Source organism: Hesperophylax consimilis, chromosome 16 (assembly GCF_061612785.1).
Source record: "Hesperophylax consimilis isolate HC1 chromosome 16, BYU_Hcon_1.0, whole genome shotgun sequence".
In the NCBI taxonomy this organism is placed as follows: Eukaryota; Metazoa; Arthropoda; class Insecta; order Trichoptera; family Limnephilidae; genus Hesperophylax; species Hesperophylax consimilis.
The window spans coordinates 33,699,138-33,714,018 of NC_142851.1; the positions used below are offsets into that span (position 1 = coordinate 33,699,138).

Genomic DNA, 14,881 nt, shown 5'->3' on the forward strand with positions numbered 1-14,881 from the left:
AAATTGACTACAACGTTTAGCTGTATGTATAGTTAAAATGAATCAATTAAATCAATTCACACTAAATCTTCATTTGGTCAAATAAATTATTTGTATCTGGCTACACTTATATTTAATAGCCTTCGAGAACATATAAAGGACGGAATGTTTCACAGAATTTGAACAAATTATCAAATTTTAAAGTTCTGTGACAGTTCCATTCGGGTGCTGTTATTATTTTAGGTCTGTGAAGCAATTGGCCTATAAAGATATTATAATAACAGAACTTGAATGGGACTTTCACAGAACTTGATAATTAATGTTGAACTTTTCAAATTTTATGAAACAACGCGTCAGTCATCTAATTTCCTTGTGTACTTTTAAAAAGATTGTTAAATTATTTGGACTAGCCGAAAATTGCCAACATATTTTTTCATCTTTTTTAAATTAATGGCATAATATATAGTATATTTATATATTTTTCATCTTGGTCCCTTTTAAATTAATACTTGAATATATTTTTTCCAATCAAATATCACTACATTATATTATAATGAATTGGCTAGAATTGGGTTCCTTCAGTGTAGTATGAACCATATAAGTAACCATTATTTGTAGAAACTTTAATTGTAACAATATTATTCTCTCAATTATACTATTTGGTGTTATTTTTATTATTATATAAAATTATTAACCTCAAACACAGGCTTGTCCTAGTGAGGTTATAAATTCAAATGTAAACAATGATACAATGTAAAGAAACAATAAATACACAAAAAAAAAAACAAATGTACAGCTACGACTTCAACAATAATGTGACATAATGTATCTGTGTAAATGCAATAAAGATACACATAAGCGTAACTACATTGCCCACTCTCCGATACAACGACTTCACACCATGGGAAATCATTACTTGGGTGATGTTGACATATTCAATACCAACTTGGAAAGTTTTGTGGATCATTTAAAACATTTATTTCAACAATACTCCTAAACACATCATGTAAACCTACAAATAGCTGTATTTTTCTGTTTTTGTTTCTTGTGTTTGTATGACTTGTTGCATAGCTTTTATCAAATGTAATTTTATTCTTATTTTTTATGTTTCAAAGTATCTGTCAAATTAAAATTATACTACCAACCATGTAAAAGCCCTCTGGGCGTTAAATAAATAAAAAAATTAAAAAAAGTTAGTTGTAAGTCTCAGTACTTAGTTGCTGGCTATAAATCTTAGTGGTAAGTCACTACTTATAAATCTTAGTTGTAAGCAGTGGCGGATCGTGACTTTTGGGTGTACCAGAGAGCTAATATTACAAAGGATGTTGTTGTATTTTTATTTTTTTCGAAAATTTGATTTTTTTGTCATAATATTAAAGGAACACGTACACCTAATGGCTACAAATGATAATATCTTTAGAGCGTATTTTTGGCATTGTGTGTATCCATACTTTAATATGAATCCCACAGAATTTTAATACATTTTAAAGGAATTTTATATATATCTCCCCAGCCAGAGGAAGTTCCTACTCTGTAAAAAAAATTGCATTATAGCAACATTCAAAGGAATAAGCAAAGAAAACTCACCCTAGAGGACATGTAGCGCAGAAAGAAATCCAAGAGAAAAGATTTTCCCTTTCTGAAGGCTCCGGCGACTGATATGATGACGACACTCCTGTCTTTGACGTCTTCCTGCAGCATCAGCTCCGTGAGGGCCTCTTCATCCAGCGTGAAGGAATGCTCTCCGTCCGTGTTCACTATCTGAATAGCGCGCGCCATTCCTTTTCCGTGTGGAATTCTCTCTATTGCCGTGTAAAAATTTAAAATGCTATGAGTTTCATAAAATGTTGGAAGTTTGACAAATATAAATTTAAAATGCTATGAGTTTTATAAAATGTTGGAAATTTGACAAATATTTATAACAATTTTTCATAAAAATTATTAAAGTCATAATATAGCCGTTGAAGAAACATTTCAGTGAAAAGGAACTGAATTGACTGAGATTTGAGCTGATATTTGTGCATTTTGACACTTCTAAATGACTAATGTCAGATTCGTGAAATGCATTTATCAGGCACAGTTTTGTGCAATTGGCTCGATTAAACAACGTGGTTAATTTCTTTTTAACTAAAAATAATGATATTCCCTATTAACTGGTTTTCTAGAGAAAACATTATTGCCTTTTTCCAAAACAATGAATTATTGCATGTAGGTGCTAAACACACGGTTAGGAATGGATGACAATCATTTTAGAGAAAATCCTGACGAAGTAGCGACGTACTGCGATCGAACAATAAAAACTTTGACCCACTGTATTTATGTTTTACACAAATAACTCACTAATTTACATAGGTCACAATGAACAGGTGGTTATTTCCTGATTTTCACGAAAATTTTACAAAATATGTCATTGCACAACGAAACCTTTTACAATTCACTCACGGCTTTATAATTACACGTTTCCGCACGCGTACACACAGAAATAAATAATCTAATGATAAACCACGTCAAACGATAGATTGCAAAACTTTACGTTGGAATAGAATGCAAATTGTCGAAGTCCAGAGAAAGATACAAAGTGACCGTTCGAATGACACGCAAAACGCAACGACGTTTTACTATCACCACGTTCGGCAAATCATTTTAAATTTATTCACTATATTTTAACACTTCGGAAACTAAATTATTTACCTCCACTTTCATCTAACGAATATTCCTCGTGTTTACGTCCCTCGAATTCAGCCATTTCTCACAAGTGATAAATTACCAGAACTGACGTAACACATCCTGAACGTAGCGCGCGTTGTTCATGACGTTATCACTGCACTAGTACCTACCTACTAGCTTGCACCAATACAATATTAAAATAGTTCTAATTTGTGCAAATTGCTGATTTAAAATATTATCATAATTACTTACAAAATTAAAATGATAGCACGGTGGGTAAGCTTGACCAGCAGTCGAATGGAGCGAGTTAGATTCTCAGAGTTAACGACATGCTTTCCTTTCAGTACAAGTAATGCTTCGTAATGAGGTCTGAATAGTCTTATTCTTATTCTCATCTTAGGGTTTTTAACTTTGTAATAAAAAAATTGTTTTAATAAATTTGCCTATTTTTAAAGTAAAAAAATACTCTCGAGTCACTTTCAGAAGAGTTGAGTACCTACTGGTTTATTTACGTTTCGAAGTAAAACAAATTTTACACAATGGCGACATTGCATTGTGACTGTCAAATTGGTTAAAATACCTATCTCGTGTCGTCTTAAATTAGGTTACAGCCTTTTATAGTATCTCAAAATACTAGAAAAGTCAGAGCATTGAGTTTATTATTTCAAGCTTGAATTAAACCTACCTTCAAAATGCAGGTACTCATTGATTTAAACATGCATTCTTTATTTATAAATGGTCAGAATAATTAACTAATCGCATGATCTAGGTTACTTCAGTCAAAGTTCTAGAACAAAAAATGAATCTTTTTACCCAACACTCCTTGAATTAAATTTCTGGAATGTAATCGAATAATCAAACATTTATTTAGTGTTGTAGTGCACGATTCTTTTTTGTAAAAATAAAAATTTGAATGCTATAAATAACACAATGCTTGCGACCATAGCTGGAGTATGGGTGTAGTTTTACAAAAGAAACAGTAGCTACTCAATATGTTAATATTGATATTTATTAATGTTTTAGAACCAAAATGAAGACACAGAATGGAATGACGTGCTCCGCGCAAAGGGAATTATTCCTGCCAAAGAAAAGGCTGTCACAGAACAGGACATTGTTTCTATGCTCGAGGACACAATCCTACAAAAGCAAGAAACTCGTAAGTGAACATTATTATTTTAAATAACGGCCTTCGTGATCGAGGGGACTAGCAATCCGAAAGTCGTGGGTTCAAATCCCGGTATAAAGTACCTATACTTGCGACACGTTCCAGAGTGGAAGATACTCTCAGTATAATCCTGCTGTAAGACCACCATTCAGAATTGAAATGTTGCTTGAAATGACTTTAGCCGTGTTTGGTGACCAAATCTAAATAGCCAGGTACTCCCCCATCTTCTTTTACCCATCTACTTCCCCTCCCCACTATCATCAGCCTCACCTTACCTCAATTGGGGATGCCATAGTCTCACTGGATCCAGACAGTTGGGACTCTTGTGCGGCACACAAAAAGAAAAAAATTCCTTAACCGTCGCACTTTTAGGCACAGATCAATTCAGCAATTACTACAAGAAACAACTATTTACATGCACAAAATAGGGTATTAGGTTCTTAGTTTGGGTTAATGTAATTTATGCGTATTTAGATTGAAACAAAACTTTCGCAAGTGTCATTCCATACAAAATAAGTACAATATGGCAGCTAAGTGATCATTTTAATGGTAAATTTTGAACTTTGAGTAAAAATGGAATTATAGAATGCATCTTTTACCATCTATCCCGACGTAAATCGTTGTTTCTGTAGTAATTAAGGTGAAGCCAAAAGGTAAATTTCCATAATGTGTGCCTATTAGAAGTGCGGCGGTTAGGGAAATATTTACCTTATTATTTTCTAAAGGTTCGACAGAATCTTCTAGCGGAGTCCGGCGACAACCATTTTGAAAGAATAACGACCTTCTGCAGTGCAAAACAGAGAAGATAAATCCATCCCAGCCATAACAATTTAGTGGCCAATTGAAACCAAAATTTTGCTTCTGTTCTAGTTTCGGCCGATACCTTAACATATTTAAATAACTTAAAAAATACATAGTACCCAGAAATCAGGTGTTTTTTTGTTAATATTGTTAGTTCATTAATGTTAGTGTGATAAAAAAGGCACAATGAAATAAAATTCATCAATTTAATGAGCAAATTTCCTTTTAGTGCTTTTTGACACATTGTTAGGGAACAGTTCTTCAATGTAATCTTAGGTGCTTTTTGGCACATTATTAGGGAACAGTTAGTTGTTCAATGTAAGCCATAGGTGCTTTTTGGCACATTGTTAGGGAACAGTTCTTCAATGTAGCTATAGGTGCTTTTTGGCACATTGTTAGGGAACAGTTCTTCAATGTAAGCTACAGGTGCTTTACATTTTATAGTATGTAATTACAAAAATACAAAAGATCTTTGAACTACTAACTATATACTAAACAAATCAGTCTAGGTTTTATTAGTCTTTTATGTTAGACCAGTCTTTCTCAAAGTGGGTGATAACGCCCCCTCATGGGTGCTGGAGGCGTTCAGGGGGCCAGTAGAAGGCTCAAAGAAAATTAGGGGGCGTTAAAGAAATCTAGGAAATCTATAATGAAGGGCAACAGCAGACAAATTCTATCTACAAAAATCCTAATAATAGTTTGTTTTATTTCCTTATAACAAAACTGGGTAGCCACCACTTTGGTAGTTAGTTAGTTAGTCATCGGTTCCTCAAAGTTTGTAAAAATTGTATCGCACTATCCACCTTCAATCAAGTTTAAGGACATGGGTCACGCCCTATCTATCCTATCCATATAATAATGCATTAGCAGTACTACAACTAATTATTGTTTAACCTTCCAGCGGGCGCGCTGTCGTAATATTTACGACAGACGCGCCTTATCGCTTCCCCCACTGTTACCACTTAGTCGTAAGCATCAAGCTTTGAGCTATGCTAGAGTCAAATCAAATGTCAAACATTTTCCGCAAGATATAAGTTCTTTTCTCAAAGTGAATTACGGTCGGGAAGTTGAACCGATAACAGAAGAAGAAAACAGAAGCCTTCCAAAACGCAGTGTTTGTCGGTTATGTGCACTGGATAAGAAAATATCCTCAGCAACAATGAAGTGTTGCCGTTGCCAGTCCTTTACATGCAAGAACTATTCTTCGGTTGAGGTGCTTTGTAACAATTGTAAGGATGAGAATATTGATTCTGACTAAATAGGTCGATAAAATATTTTGTTTTGAAATATCAACATTTTTAGAGTGTTGCTTCGTTTTTTTTAAGAAAGTCAAACAAAATTTTTAAGTACTGCTTATAATAATTTTTAATAACCTTAAAGAAATTCCCTAACATTTATGTAAAGAAAACACCACTTACATAGAGAAAACTCGATGACGTAAAATTTACGACAAGCGCCCGCTCAAGGGAAATTTCTCAACGCGTCTGCTGGAAGGTTAAACGATAAACTAAATGGTTCCATGATAATTCAACACACGTTTAAAAAGTGATATGAAACATTAAAAGCGATGAAAACAAACTAACCGTAAACCTAACCTACATAACCTAGATATTGTTTCATCACTTTTTTAATTGTGTTGAATCGTCATTTTGTTGAGTTGTCCAGTTACCCTAATAAATAATATAAAATTATAAACTCTTCATGTTTTCAACTTTAAGATAACTTTCGTATAATAGCTTCTTTTAAAATTATATTTATGTTATTCTAGAGGCATGTACAAGCGCCCAAGCTGAATATATCACAAATGCAGGTTTCAGATGATCTGAAGTTTTGGCTAATTTTTGGCCGAAACCGTATCTTCGTTCGGTCACTATAATATCCATATTCAGACTATGTTTTTTTTTTCAATCGTTCATAAGATGAGGGAGACCGACCAGTAAATTTTGTTGTTTTACTTATATTGACTGTGTGGAGTTTGAGTGCGATATCTGCTAGACACTATTTATTTTTTTGTACTCGATTTAAAAAAAATATTTCCAGAGCACAAGAAACTAGCCGCCCTTGATCTAGACGGGCTGGATGAATTGGAAGACTCTGAAGATGAAGCTGTACTCCTGGACTACCGGAGGAAGCGGATAGCAGAGATGAAGCAGTTGGCGGGGAAGCCTCGCTTCGGCTCCGTGCAGGAGATCTCTGGTCAGGACTATGTGCAAGAAGTCAATAATGCAGGGAAGGAAATCTGGGTGGTTATACATCTTTACAAACAAGGGTGAGACAAGATAAAATATTCAAACTATTGTGATAACACCACAGAGTAAGGAATAGACAGAGCTGTATATAAGAGCGAGGAAACAAACTATTGTGATAACACCACAGAGTAAGGAATAGACAGAGCTGTATATAAGAGCGAGGGAACAAACTATTGTGATAACACCACAAAGTAAGGAATAGACAGAGCTGTATATATAAGAGCGAGGGAACAAACTATTGTGATAACACCACAGAGTAGGGAATAGACAGAGCTGTATATAAGAGTGAGGGAACAAACTATTGTGATAACACCACAGAGTAAGTAATAGACAGAGCTGTATATAAGAGCGAGGGAACAAACTATTGTGATAACACCACAGAGTAAGGAATAGACAGAGCTGTATATAAGAGCGAGGGAAAAAACCAAGTGGCGCAGAGCAGGGGGAGTGTGATTTGTTAATGAAGGAATCTGACAGTATACAGGCGCCTCACATTGTAAAATCACTATTTAGTGCGCGAAAATGAAATTTGCTTATGAATTACCAGTTCTTTTTACAATGGCTTGCAAATTGCTGGCTTCATGAAAAATTTAACTACAAATCCCAACTCTGGTACGTAAAACAAACGCTCCAGAATTTAATATTTTGTTGGACTTTTTAGTTAAACAGTTTTGTAAATGTGTTATATTTTACCTGCTGCACGCAATTTTAAAATCCCTACGCCAGGCGATTCGTTCAAGAACAAATATTGAGGCCTGTGTAGAAATATCCCACAGTGGACTGCAATGCAAACCATTGTCTTAATCTAGCGAAGTTAACTTTTCTGGTTATTTTAATAGGTGCTCTTCGGTGTTCAATATACAACTGAGTTCGTAGATTATACAAAAAGCATTCTCAAACCCTCACGGTGCCAAAAATTTGGTCACGTGGTTCATCTCCAGCTCGTCGAAATGATGCCCGGATTTCACGTTAGGGCAAGTCTATCTCTTCTGACGTCAGTGGATATCATAAATATTTCACCTTATTCCTTTCTTGAGATGTTGAAACTGACCAGGTTGGCCTTATCCCAGGCACGAACCTTCTTGAGGTGGTGGTCAACTTTTTGTCTCTAATCTTCCCGAGCTGTTCGGACATCATAAGTGGAAGGGGGCTTGTCAAAAAGATATCCATCGTGAACGGTGCTGTCGTCAGCGAAGGAATGAATTGGTGCACATTCATTCAGATCATTGATGTGCAACAGAAACAGCGTTGGTGACAGCGCAGACCCTTGTGGCACCCCCGCATTGATTTGTTGAGAGGAAGGAGAGCCGTCAACTATGGTTTAAATTGTTTTAAGTAACTTGAGTAGCACCCCAGGGCAGGAAATCGCAATTTTAAGTGTCATGTCAGTAGTTTTAATAGCGCCCTCAGCAAGTTGCTATCTTATTGATAGTTACCTAGCTCAAGGGATTGGACCATTTAAAATTGTCATCTGACCATTAACATTTTTATTGCAGAATCCCGCTGTGCGCCCTCCTCAACCAGCACATGTCCCAGCTGTGTCAGAAGTTCCCTTACACCAAGTTCCTGAAGGCCATCGCACAGACTTGCATCCCCAACTTCCCCGAGAAGAACCTTCCCAGCATGTTCGTGTACCACGAGGGAGAGCTGAGGAAACAGATTGTCGGACCTATTGAATTCAGGGGACCCAATGTTTCCTGCGACGGTGAGCTGAAACACTCATAAAATACTTGGTTTCTAGCATTAAAAAATCTTGCAAACTTACCTAATAATTGGAAAAATATTCACAAAACACAATTTTTCATCAGCATCACGTAGTGATGGGTAAATTCCGGAAACAGGGAATATTCCGAAAATATCCATCTAAATGGTGAATCCCCAGACTAACGTACGAGGTTTCACATACAGTGAAATTTCACGTTCTTTACAAATTTATCATATTAATAAGGAACTCCTGTGAAAAATATTATGGCTTAAAAATAAATATATATGTATATATATTCACATACATCAACAAATGCTAATTCTAAATAAAATGCACTGTTTGGTTGATACGACTGAATTTGCTTATTCATCACAACCAGTCTACGTGAGTAATATATCCATGTTCTACAACATCCACATCAGGGTTGCCAATTCACGGAGAATTCCCCAAATTGTGGGGAATTACGCACTACATTTCGTTTTCGTTAAGAGCAAATTTAAAAAAGTCTCTTTTGAAAGCCTAGATAATAAAAAATAAAAGCTAATTTCAATAGAATTTTTTACATTTTGGCGGCAAAGGAATTTGTGGGGATTTTGAAAATCTCTTAATTTCTTGTGGGTATTTTAGAACATATGCATTGGCATCTCTGGTCCACATTCACATTTGAACCGCTGTGATGATGATTGATTAGATAATAAAAAATAAATGCTAATTTTATTTTTGTTTTCGGTAATGAATGAATGCAAATCTTGGAAGTGGAAATTAACCCACTCCCGACATTCCGATCGAGCTGAAACTCGACAGATAGACGCGTTGTTGATGACAATGCATTCTATAAACTTTTGGTGGCAATCACATACACACATGCGGACAAATACGCATTTCTATGAAATCGGATGACATTACAGCAGTTAATATACGAAATAATTGTTGGTAGATTTGTCGACTCAATTTCCTGGGCACGAAGGTTCAATCTTCAGTCAAACCATTTTTTTTAAAAGACATTAAAAATAAATGCATTATAGTAAAAAAAGGGTAAATTTTTTGTTTAATTTCAGAATATCTGAGAACTGAAAGATTATGTGTTAACACTGTTGAATATTTTCAGAACTTGAATACCTCCTTGGACAGACCGGTGCAGTTGAGAGTTCTATCAAAAAGGACCCCAAACAGGCCATCAAAGACAAAATGTTCGCAGACTTAGAAGATTCAAAGGATTGGTAGTACATATGTGGTGTTTTTTTACTGTGTGCACAAAGACAATATTATTATGTACTTATATTTTTTATTTACACTAACAAATTGTAACGCTTTATACCATTGTATTAATATTGATTATATTATGTGGAGGCCTTCTTTCTGCAGGGGATAGATGGAGGCTGATCATTATTTATTTATTGTAATAAAACAAGATTTTATACACAAAATACTAATTGATTTTTATTTGTAAATTACATAGTAAGAGTATGTACAACTCTACAACGCGTTTAACAGGTTACATTCGTTCATTCGTTTCAACGTTCCCCAAAATTTTGGATGCAATAGAACTACTACCTACTTGGACCAATGAGGGCCACTGTTACCAATCAAACCGAGTGATGTTTTAGTTACAATTTGGTTGAAATGTATAACCTCGCTGTTACCAATGCGGCCTAGCATAACTTATGCTAATTTGTACCACTTCTTCTTCTTTGGTAAGCTGGGGGGTCAGAGGGGAACATCTAGATCAGTGAGCCAGTCTAGGGCTTCAGGTGTCACCCTGTGGTCCTCATCAATCCCGCCGGGGAATGAATGTAGCGGGCATTCGTTTGACCAAATGTTTGATGGTCTGCATCCGCACCACATTTACACCGTGTCGACTCTTTAAGGCCCAACCTATGCATCATGCGGGTATAGCGGCTATAGGAGGACCATAACCTATTGATGGTGGACCAGAGTTTACAAGGCAATGAGAATGCAGGCTGTCTCTCAGTGGGGTCCTGCATGAGATGGGCATCTTTCACCTTGGCGGATTTCTACTCAAGTTTCCGGCCATCTTCTGGAGTGAGAGGTAATCGGTAGCCTCTCTCCTTCCATCCAGATGGGCTTACGGGACTTCAAGCAGCATGCAGGGTGAGACGACATCTTCGTGCACAGTTATTGTGCTTTTTTTGCAGTGCCTTCTTGTATTCTCTCAGTGTTGCAAACTCTCGCCTGATATTTGGCGGATATATGGATTACAAATGTTTTGTCAGCAGTAGAATGGGCAGGATGAATACAAATACAGATACAAAATCCTACCCACGATTTATCAGTATGATGACAATAAGACTTGTGTTGTGGTAGACAGCAAAGATCATGGGAAATTCAAGAGATTTTATTGAAGTAATACAAAATATTTATATATGTAACTAGATAATTGTCCACATCAGCATCCTCTGTGCGCGTTGAGCGTCAGCACGCACTTGGCGATGTAGCTCTCGGTGTTGATCTTGGAGCGCATGCCGAGCTGGAACACTTTGCTGAGGATCTGCGTAGCGTGTTCCTGCATGCACACGACCAGCTCGGGCAGCTTCTCCAGGGCTGCGATGGCCAGCTCCGGGTTGGCCGCATCCAGGCATCGCATGAGGGTTGCGAGCCCTGCAAAAACCACAAAAGTAAAATTTTGGCAACCCTTAAAATTATAAACTAGCGTTCTGTAAACAGTAGATAGACCTAATGTCCAAAAATGTACCTTTCTAATTTTCTCTGAAACGATAAGGTTTGTAAGTAGGCACTTAAATACCTACCTAATTAATTATAAACCATAATATATTTTGTATTTTTTTTTATTTCAAATAAGGAATTATAAAATTTTTTCCAAAGAAAGGTCACTAAAATAATGAAAATTCTTTTTTCAAACTTTCTTCAGGCAGTATAAGTCAAAATGTTAATAAGAAAGTCTAAATAAACACAACTAATTCATATTTAAAAATATAATCTTTACTGAACCATTACAATGGCCTCCATCTTGAAACGGAAAGAACAAACAAATTTACAGACGAAATGCGAAATAAGACATTATTACACCTGCCCTAAAGGCAAAATTTTAACGATCTTTTTGAAAATTGAAACGCTATTCTTATATATTTTCCGGTGACCGGATAAATCATCACAATGATAATTCATCACATCTTTAAAAAGTTATATAAAGTCATGGAAAGTGATGAAACAAAAACTTTATTAACTGGGTTAGGTTAAAAAAAATATATTTTCATCATTTCTAATGACTTTATATCACTTTTTAAAAGTGTGTTGAATTGTCACTGTGTTGAGTTATCATGGAACCATATTTTCCATCAGAGATGTTGTTAGTACATAGAGGCCTTAGTGAATATGGTACTTTATATAAAACTCACCAGTCTCCGTATCTACCGTGGAAGCTATCACATTATTCAATAGCGTGATGGGTGAAGGATCCCCCGAGAGGGGCTGTGTGCCCCCGGGGTGCGAGGGGCGCTCGCCCCAGTCGCCACCGGGACCCTCCCCAGCCGGCGCTAGGCCCTCTGTCGGGGGCCCCACTACGCTGAGCGATGCTAGGATGGGGTGGGAACTACAAATATAAAATTAAGATAAATAAATTTTGGCGAGATTTTAGATATTTTCTAGTTTTGTCCCTTATTGGCAGAAGTAACCTTGTTGTCCCAAGGGAATGAGCTCGAAGTACAACACAAATATAACCATGTTACTCCAAAAATATTTTATCTATTGCAGATAGAACTAAGTTGCCCAAAAAATTTGCAAATGAACCTTGTTATTTAGAAAAACAAAATAAAGTTTTTTTAAATGGAACTAAGTTGCTTGTAAATTGCTTATGTAACCTTATTGAATAATATAAGTATTTGAAATAGAACTTTGATGCATAATTGCGAACTTACATAGAACTTGGACATGTTTTATGTAGTGTTTTGAATAGAAAAAAAAATGCAAGAAATTTTATCAAAAAAAGGAAAATTTTGCTAAAATGTATGGAATCTTATTATTCCTAGGGAACGCTAAGTTGATTTATTGATTGATGTCCTAAATTGCAACTTTACACATACATATTTTATACACTGCAAAAAGATGTCTTGAAACATAAAAACTATTATAAAAATTGTTGTACCTGAGTATGTGAAGATATTCCCTGAAGTAGTCGTTAGCCCCGACCGCATCAAACGCCATATACCCCTGCAGCAGGGTGGCAAACCTCTGTATCAGCTGCCCCATGTCTTTAATATACCCATGCTTGCTAATCAGGGCGAAATAACTATCCAGGATGATGTGCAGTCTCTTCCTGTAGACGGAGGAAAATAGCGAGGGCTGCAGCATCTCCAGAATGCCGAGGGTCTGCGTGAAGTAGGCGGCGTGGCCCCCGTTGCGGAAGGGGCCCCACTCGAGGTGGCAGCGCCCCTTCAGCAGGGTGCCCAGGAGCCCTAGTTGGCGGAGGGCCAGGCGGGGGTGCTGTCTGCAGAGGGAGCGGCAGCTGGCTTCCAGGCCGGGTATCCTAGGTAAGAAACACATTGATGAGAATTCACAGAACAGCGCGAAAATGACCTTGATGGGTTTTGCTCAAATATTGAAAAAAAACTGTGATTTTTTTTTTGCAATTGTTTTCTATTTACAAGGTAACATAATCTATATCTTATTATTCATATATGAGGGCATCCATAGTCGAGGGGTAGGGATCTGGACTAGCAATCCGAAGGTGGAAGGTTCAAATCCCGGCATACGCAAGTAAATTTTGTTTGATGAATATCTGTTATTTCACAATTTATTCATTTAAAATAATATGTAGTATACTTGCGGCACGTTCCAGAGTGGAAGATAACCTCAGTATCGCGTAGTGTAACACCACCATTTAGAATTGAAACATTGCTTGAAATGGCTTTGGCTATGATTGGTGAACAGATCTGAATAGCCGGGTACTCCCCCACATTTCTCTTCTCCATCTCCTTCCCTCCCCACTACTAAAAATGTAAGATCAGCCAATTTTCAAGCTTTAATGTTTGAAAAATCTTTTTATATTTGCATTTAAAAAAATAGTTTATTTCTAACAATAAAAGCTCTTTTCATCACATTTCAAAAACAGTTTTTAGTTTTCGGATACGTTCAGAAATATTCCATTTATTCGGATTTTATTGCAAAGCAGAAATACACACCAATTCTCTGACCTTCTGACAGAGTCTTTAAGAAATTTAATGGTCAATATGCCAGAGACCTGAGGTGTTAATAATTTATTTTTTTTAACCTTCCAGCGGGCGCGCTGTCGTAAAATTTACGACAGACGCGTCATATCGCTTCCTCCACTCTTACCACTTAGTCGTAAGCATCGAGCTTCGAGCTATGCTAGAGTCAAATCAAACCAAATCAAATGTCAAACATTTACCGCAAGATATAAGTGCTTTTCTCAAAGTTAATTACGGTCGGGCAGTTGAACCGATAACCGAAGAAGAAAACAGAAGCTTTCCAAAATGCAGTGTTTGTCGGTTATGTGCACTGGATAAGAAAAGATCCTCAGCATCAATGAAGTGTTGCCATTGCCAGTCCTTTACATGCAAAAACCATTCTTCAGTTGAGGTGGTTTGTAACAATTGTAAGGATGAGAATATTGATTCTGACTAAATAAGTTGTTTTGAAATACTAACACGTTTGGAGTGTTGCTTCGTTTTTTTTTTAAATAATTTTTTTTTCAAGTACTGCCTATTATCATTTTTCATAACCTTAAAGAAATTCCCTAAAATTTGTACAAAGAAAACACCAATTACATGGAGAAAACTCGATGACGTAAAATTTACGACAAGCGCCCGCTCAAGGGAAATTTCTTAACGCGCCCGCTGGAAGGTTAATGATAAACTAATGTTTATAAGTCAGGGTTTTTATGCATGGCACAAAGGATAACAAATGAATGCTTATAATAATTTGTAATGTTAGTGATTGAAATAATACAAGAAACGTAATAGGATATTTGAAGAAACCTTTTGAACCATTCCTTGGAGTGAGGAGTGGCAGCCAAAGCAGTGAACATGCAATGAGAGATTCTATCCACAATACTCGTTGATGTTTCTGAAACAAACAAAAATACTATAAAAATATAATTCCTTTTGCATATATTTTGTCTGTCTGTTTGTGCACTTAGTTCTTCTAAACCACACAATGGATTTTGATAGGGTTTTCACTACCATTTAGAGAATTTCTTCCAGAAGGTTTACATATATAATACATACATGCATATTAGAGAAAAGTCAATGTTTTACAATCAAGTTGTAAAAATATACTTTTGGGCACTACATTGTTAACGCTGTCTCTATACCTAAT

The 14,881-nt window shown here is 36.2% G+C and overlaps 3 protein-coding genes across 3 annotated transcripts in view; 1 reads left to right on the forward strand and 2 right to left on the reverse strand.

The window, feature by feature from the left end:
- atl (atlastin GTPase) overlaps positions 1 to 2,744 on the reverse strand; it is a 95,676-nt gene extending 92,932 nt beyond the window's left edge. Inside the window, exons 1-2 of the mRNA XM_089641181.1 lie at positions 2,671 to 2,744; positions 1,567 to 1,781 (exon numbers count right to left, since the gene is read on the reverse strand). Coding sequence (XP_089497307.1) covers positions 1,567 to 1,781; positions 2,671 to 2,725 — 270 coding nt within the window. The 5' untranslated portion in view covers positions 2,726 to 2,744. The remainder of the gene's footprint in view (positions 1 to 1,566; positions 1,782 to 2,670) is intronic.
- A 463-nt stretch (positions 2,745 to 3,207) lies between these two features.
- Positions 3,208 to 9,993, forward strand: viaf (viral IAP-associated factor). The gene is made up of 5 exons (XM_089641186.1): positions 3,208 to 3,344; positions 3,670 to 3,802; positions 6,653 to 6,881; positions 8,358 to 8,566; positions 9,675 to 9,993. Exons 1-5 carry the CDS (start codon positions 3,339 to 3,341, stop codon positions 9,788 to 9,790), a joined length of 693 nt encoding a protein of 230 aa, XP_089497312.1. The 5' UTR covers positions 3,208 to 3,338; the 3' UTR covers positions 9,791 to 9,993.
- Positions 9,993 to 14,881, reverse strand: part of IntS1 (integrator complex subunit 1) — a 41,582-nt gene continuing 36,693 nt past the window's right edge. The window contains exons 29-32 of the mRNA XM_089641185.1: positions 14,542 to 14,629; positions 12,690 to 13,070; positions 11,944 to 12,137; positions 9,993 to 11,185 (exon numbers count right to left, since the gene is read on the reverse strand). Coding sequence (XP_089497311.1) covers positions 10,974 to 11,185; positions 11,944 to 12,137; positions 12,690 to 13,070; positions 14,542 to 14,629 — 875 coding nt within the window. The 3' untranslated portion in view covers positions 9,993 to 10,973. The remainder of the gene's footprint in view (positions 11,186 to 11,943; positions 12,138 to 12,689; positions 13,071 to 14,541; positions 14,630 to 14,881) is intronic.

Bases quoted from the DNA above. Each gene is read 5' to 3' on its own strand.
- viaf (XM_089641186.1), top strand. The intron at 6,882-8,357 runs GTGAGACAAGAT...TTTTTATTGCAG, and splicing joins ATACATCTTTACAAACAAGG to AATCCCGCTGTGCGCCCTCC. The intron at 8,567-9,674 runs GTGAGCTGAAAC...GAATATTTTCAG, and splicing joins ACCCAATGTTTCCTGCGACG to AACTTGAATACCTCCTTGGA.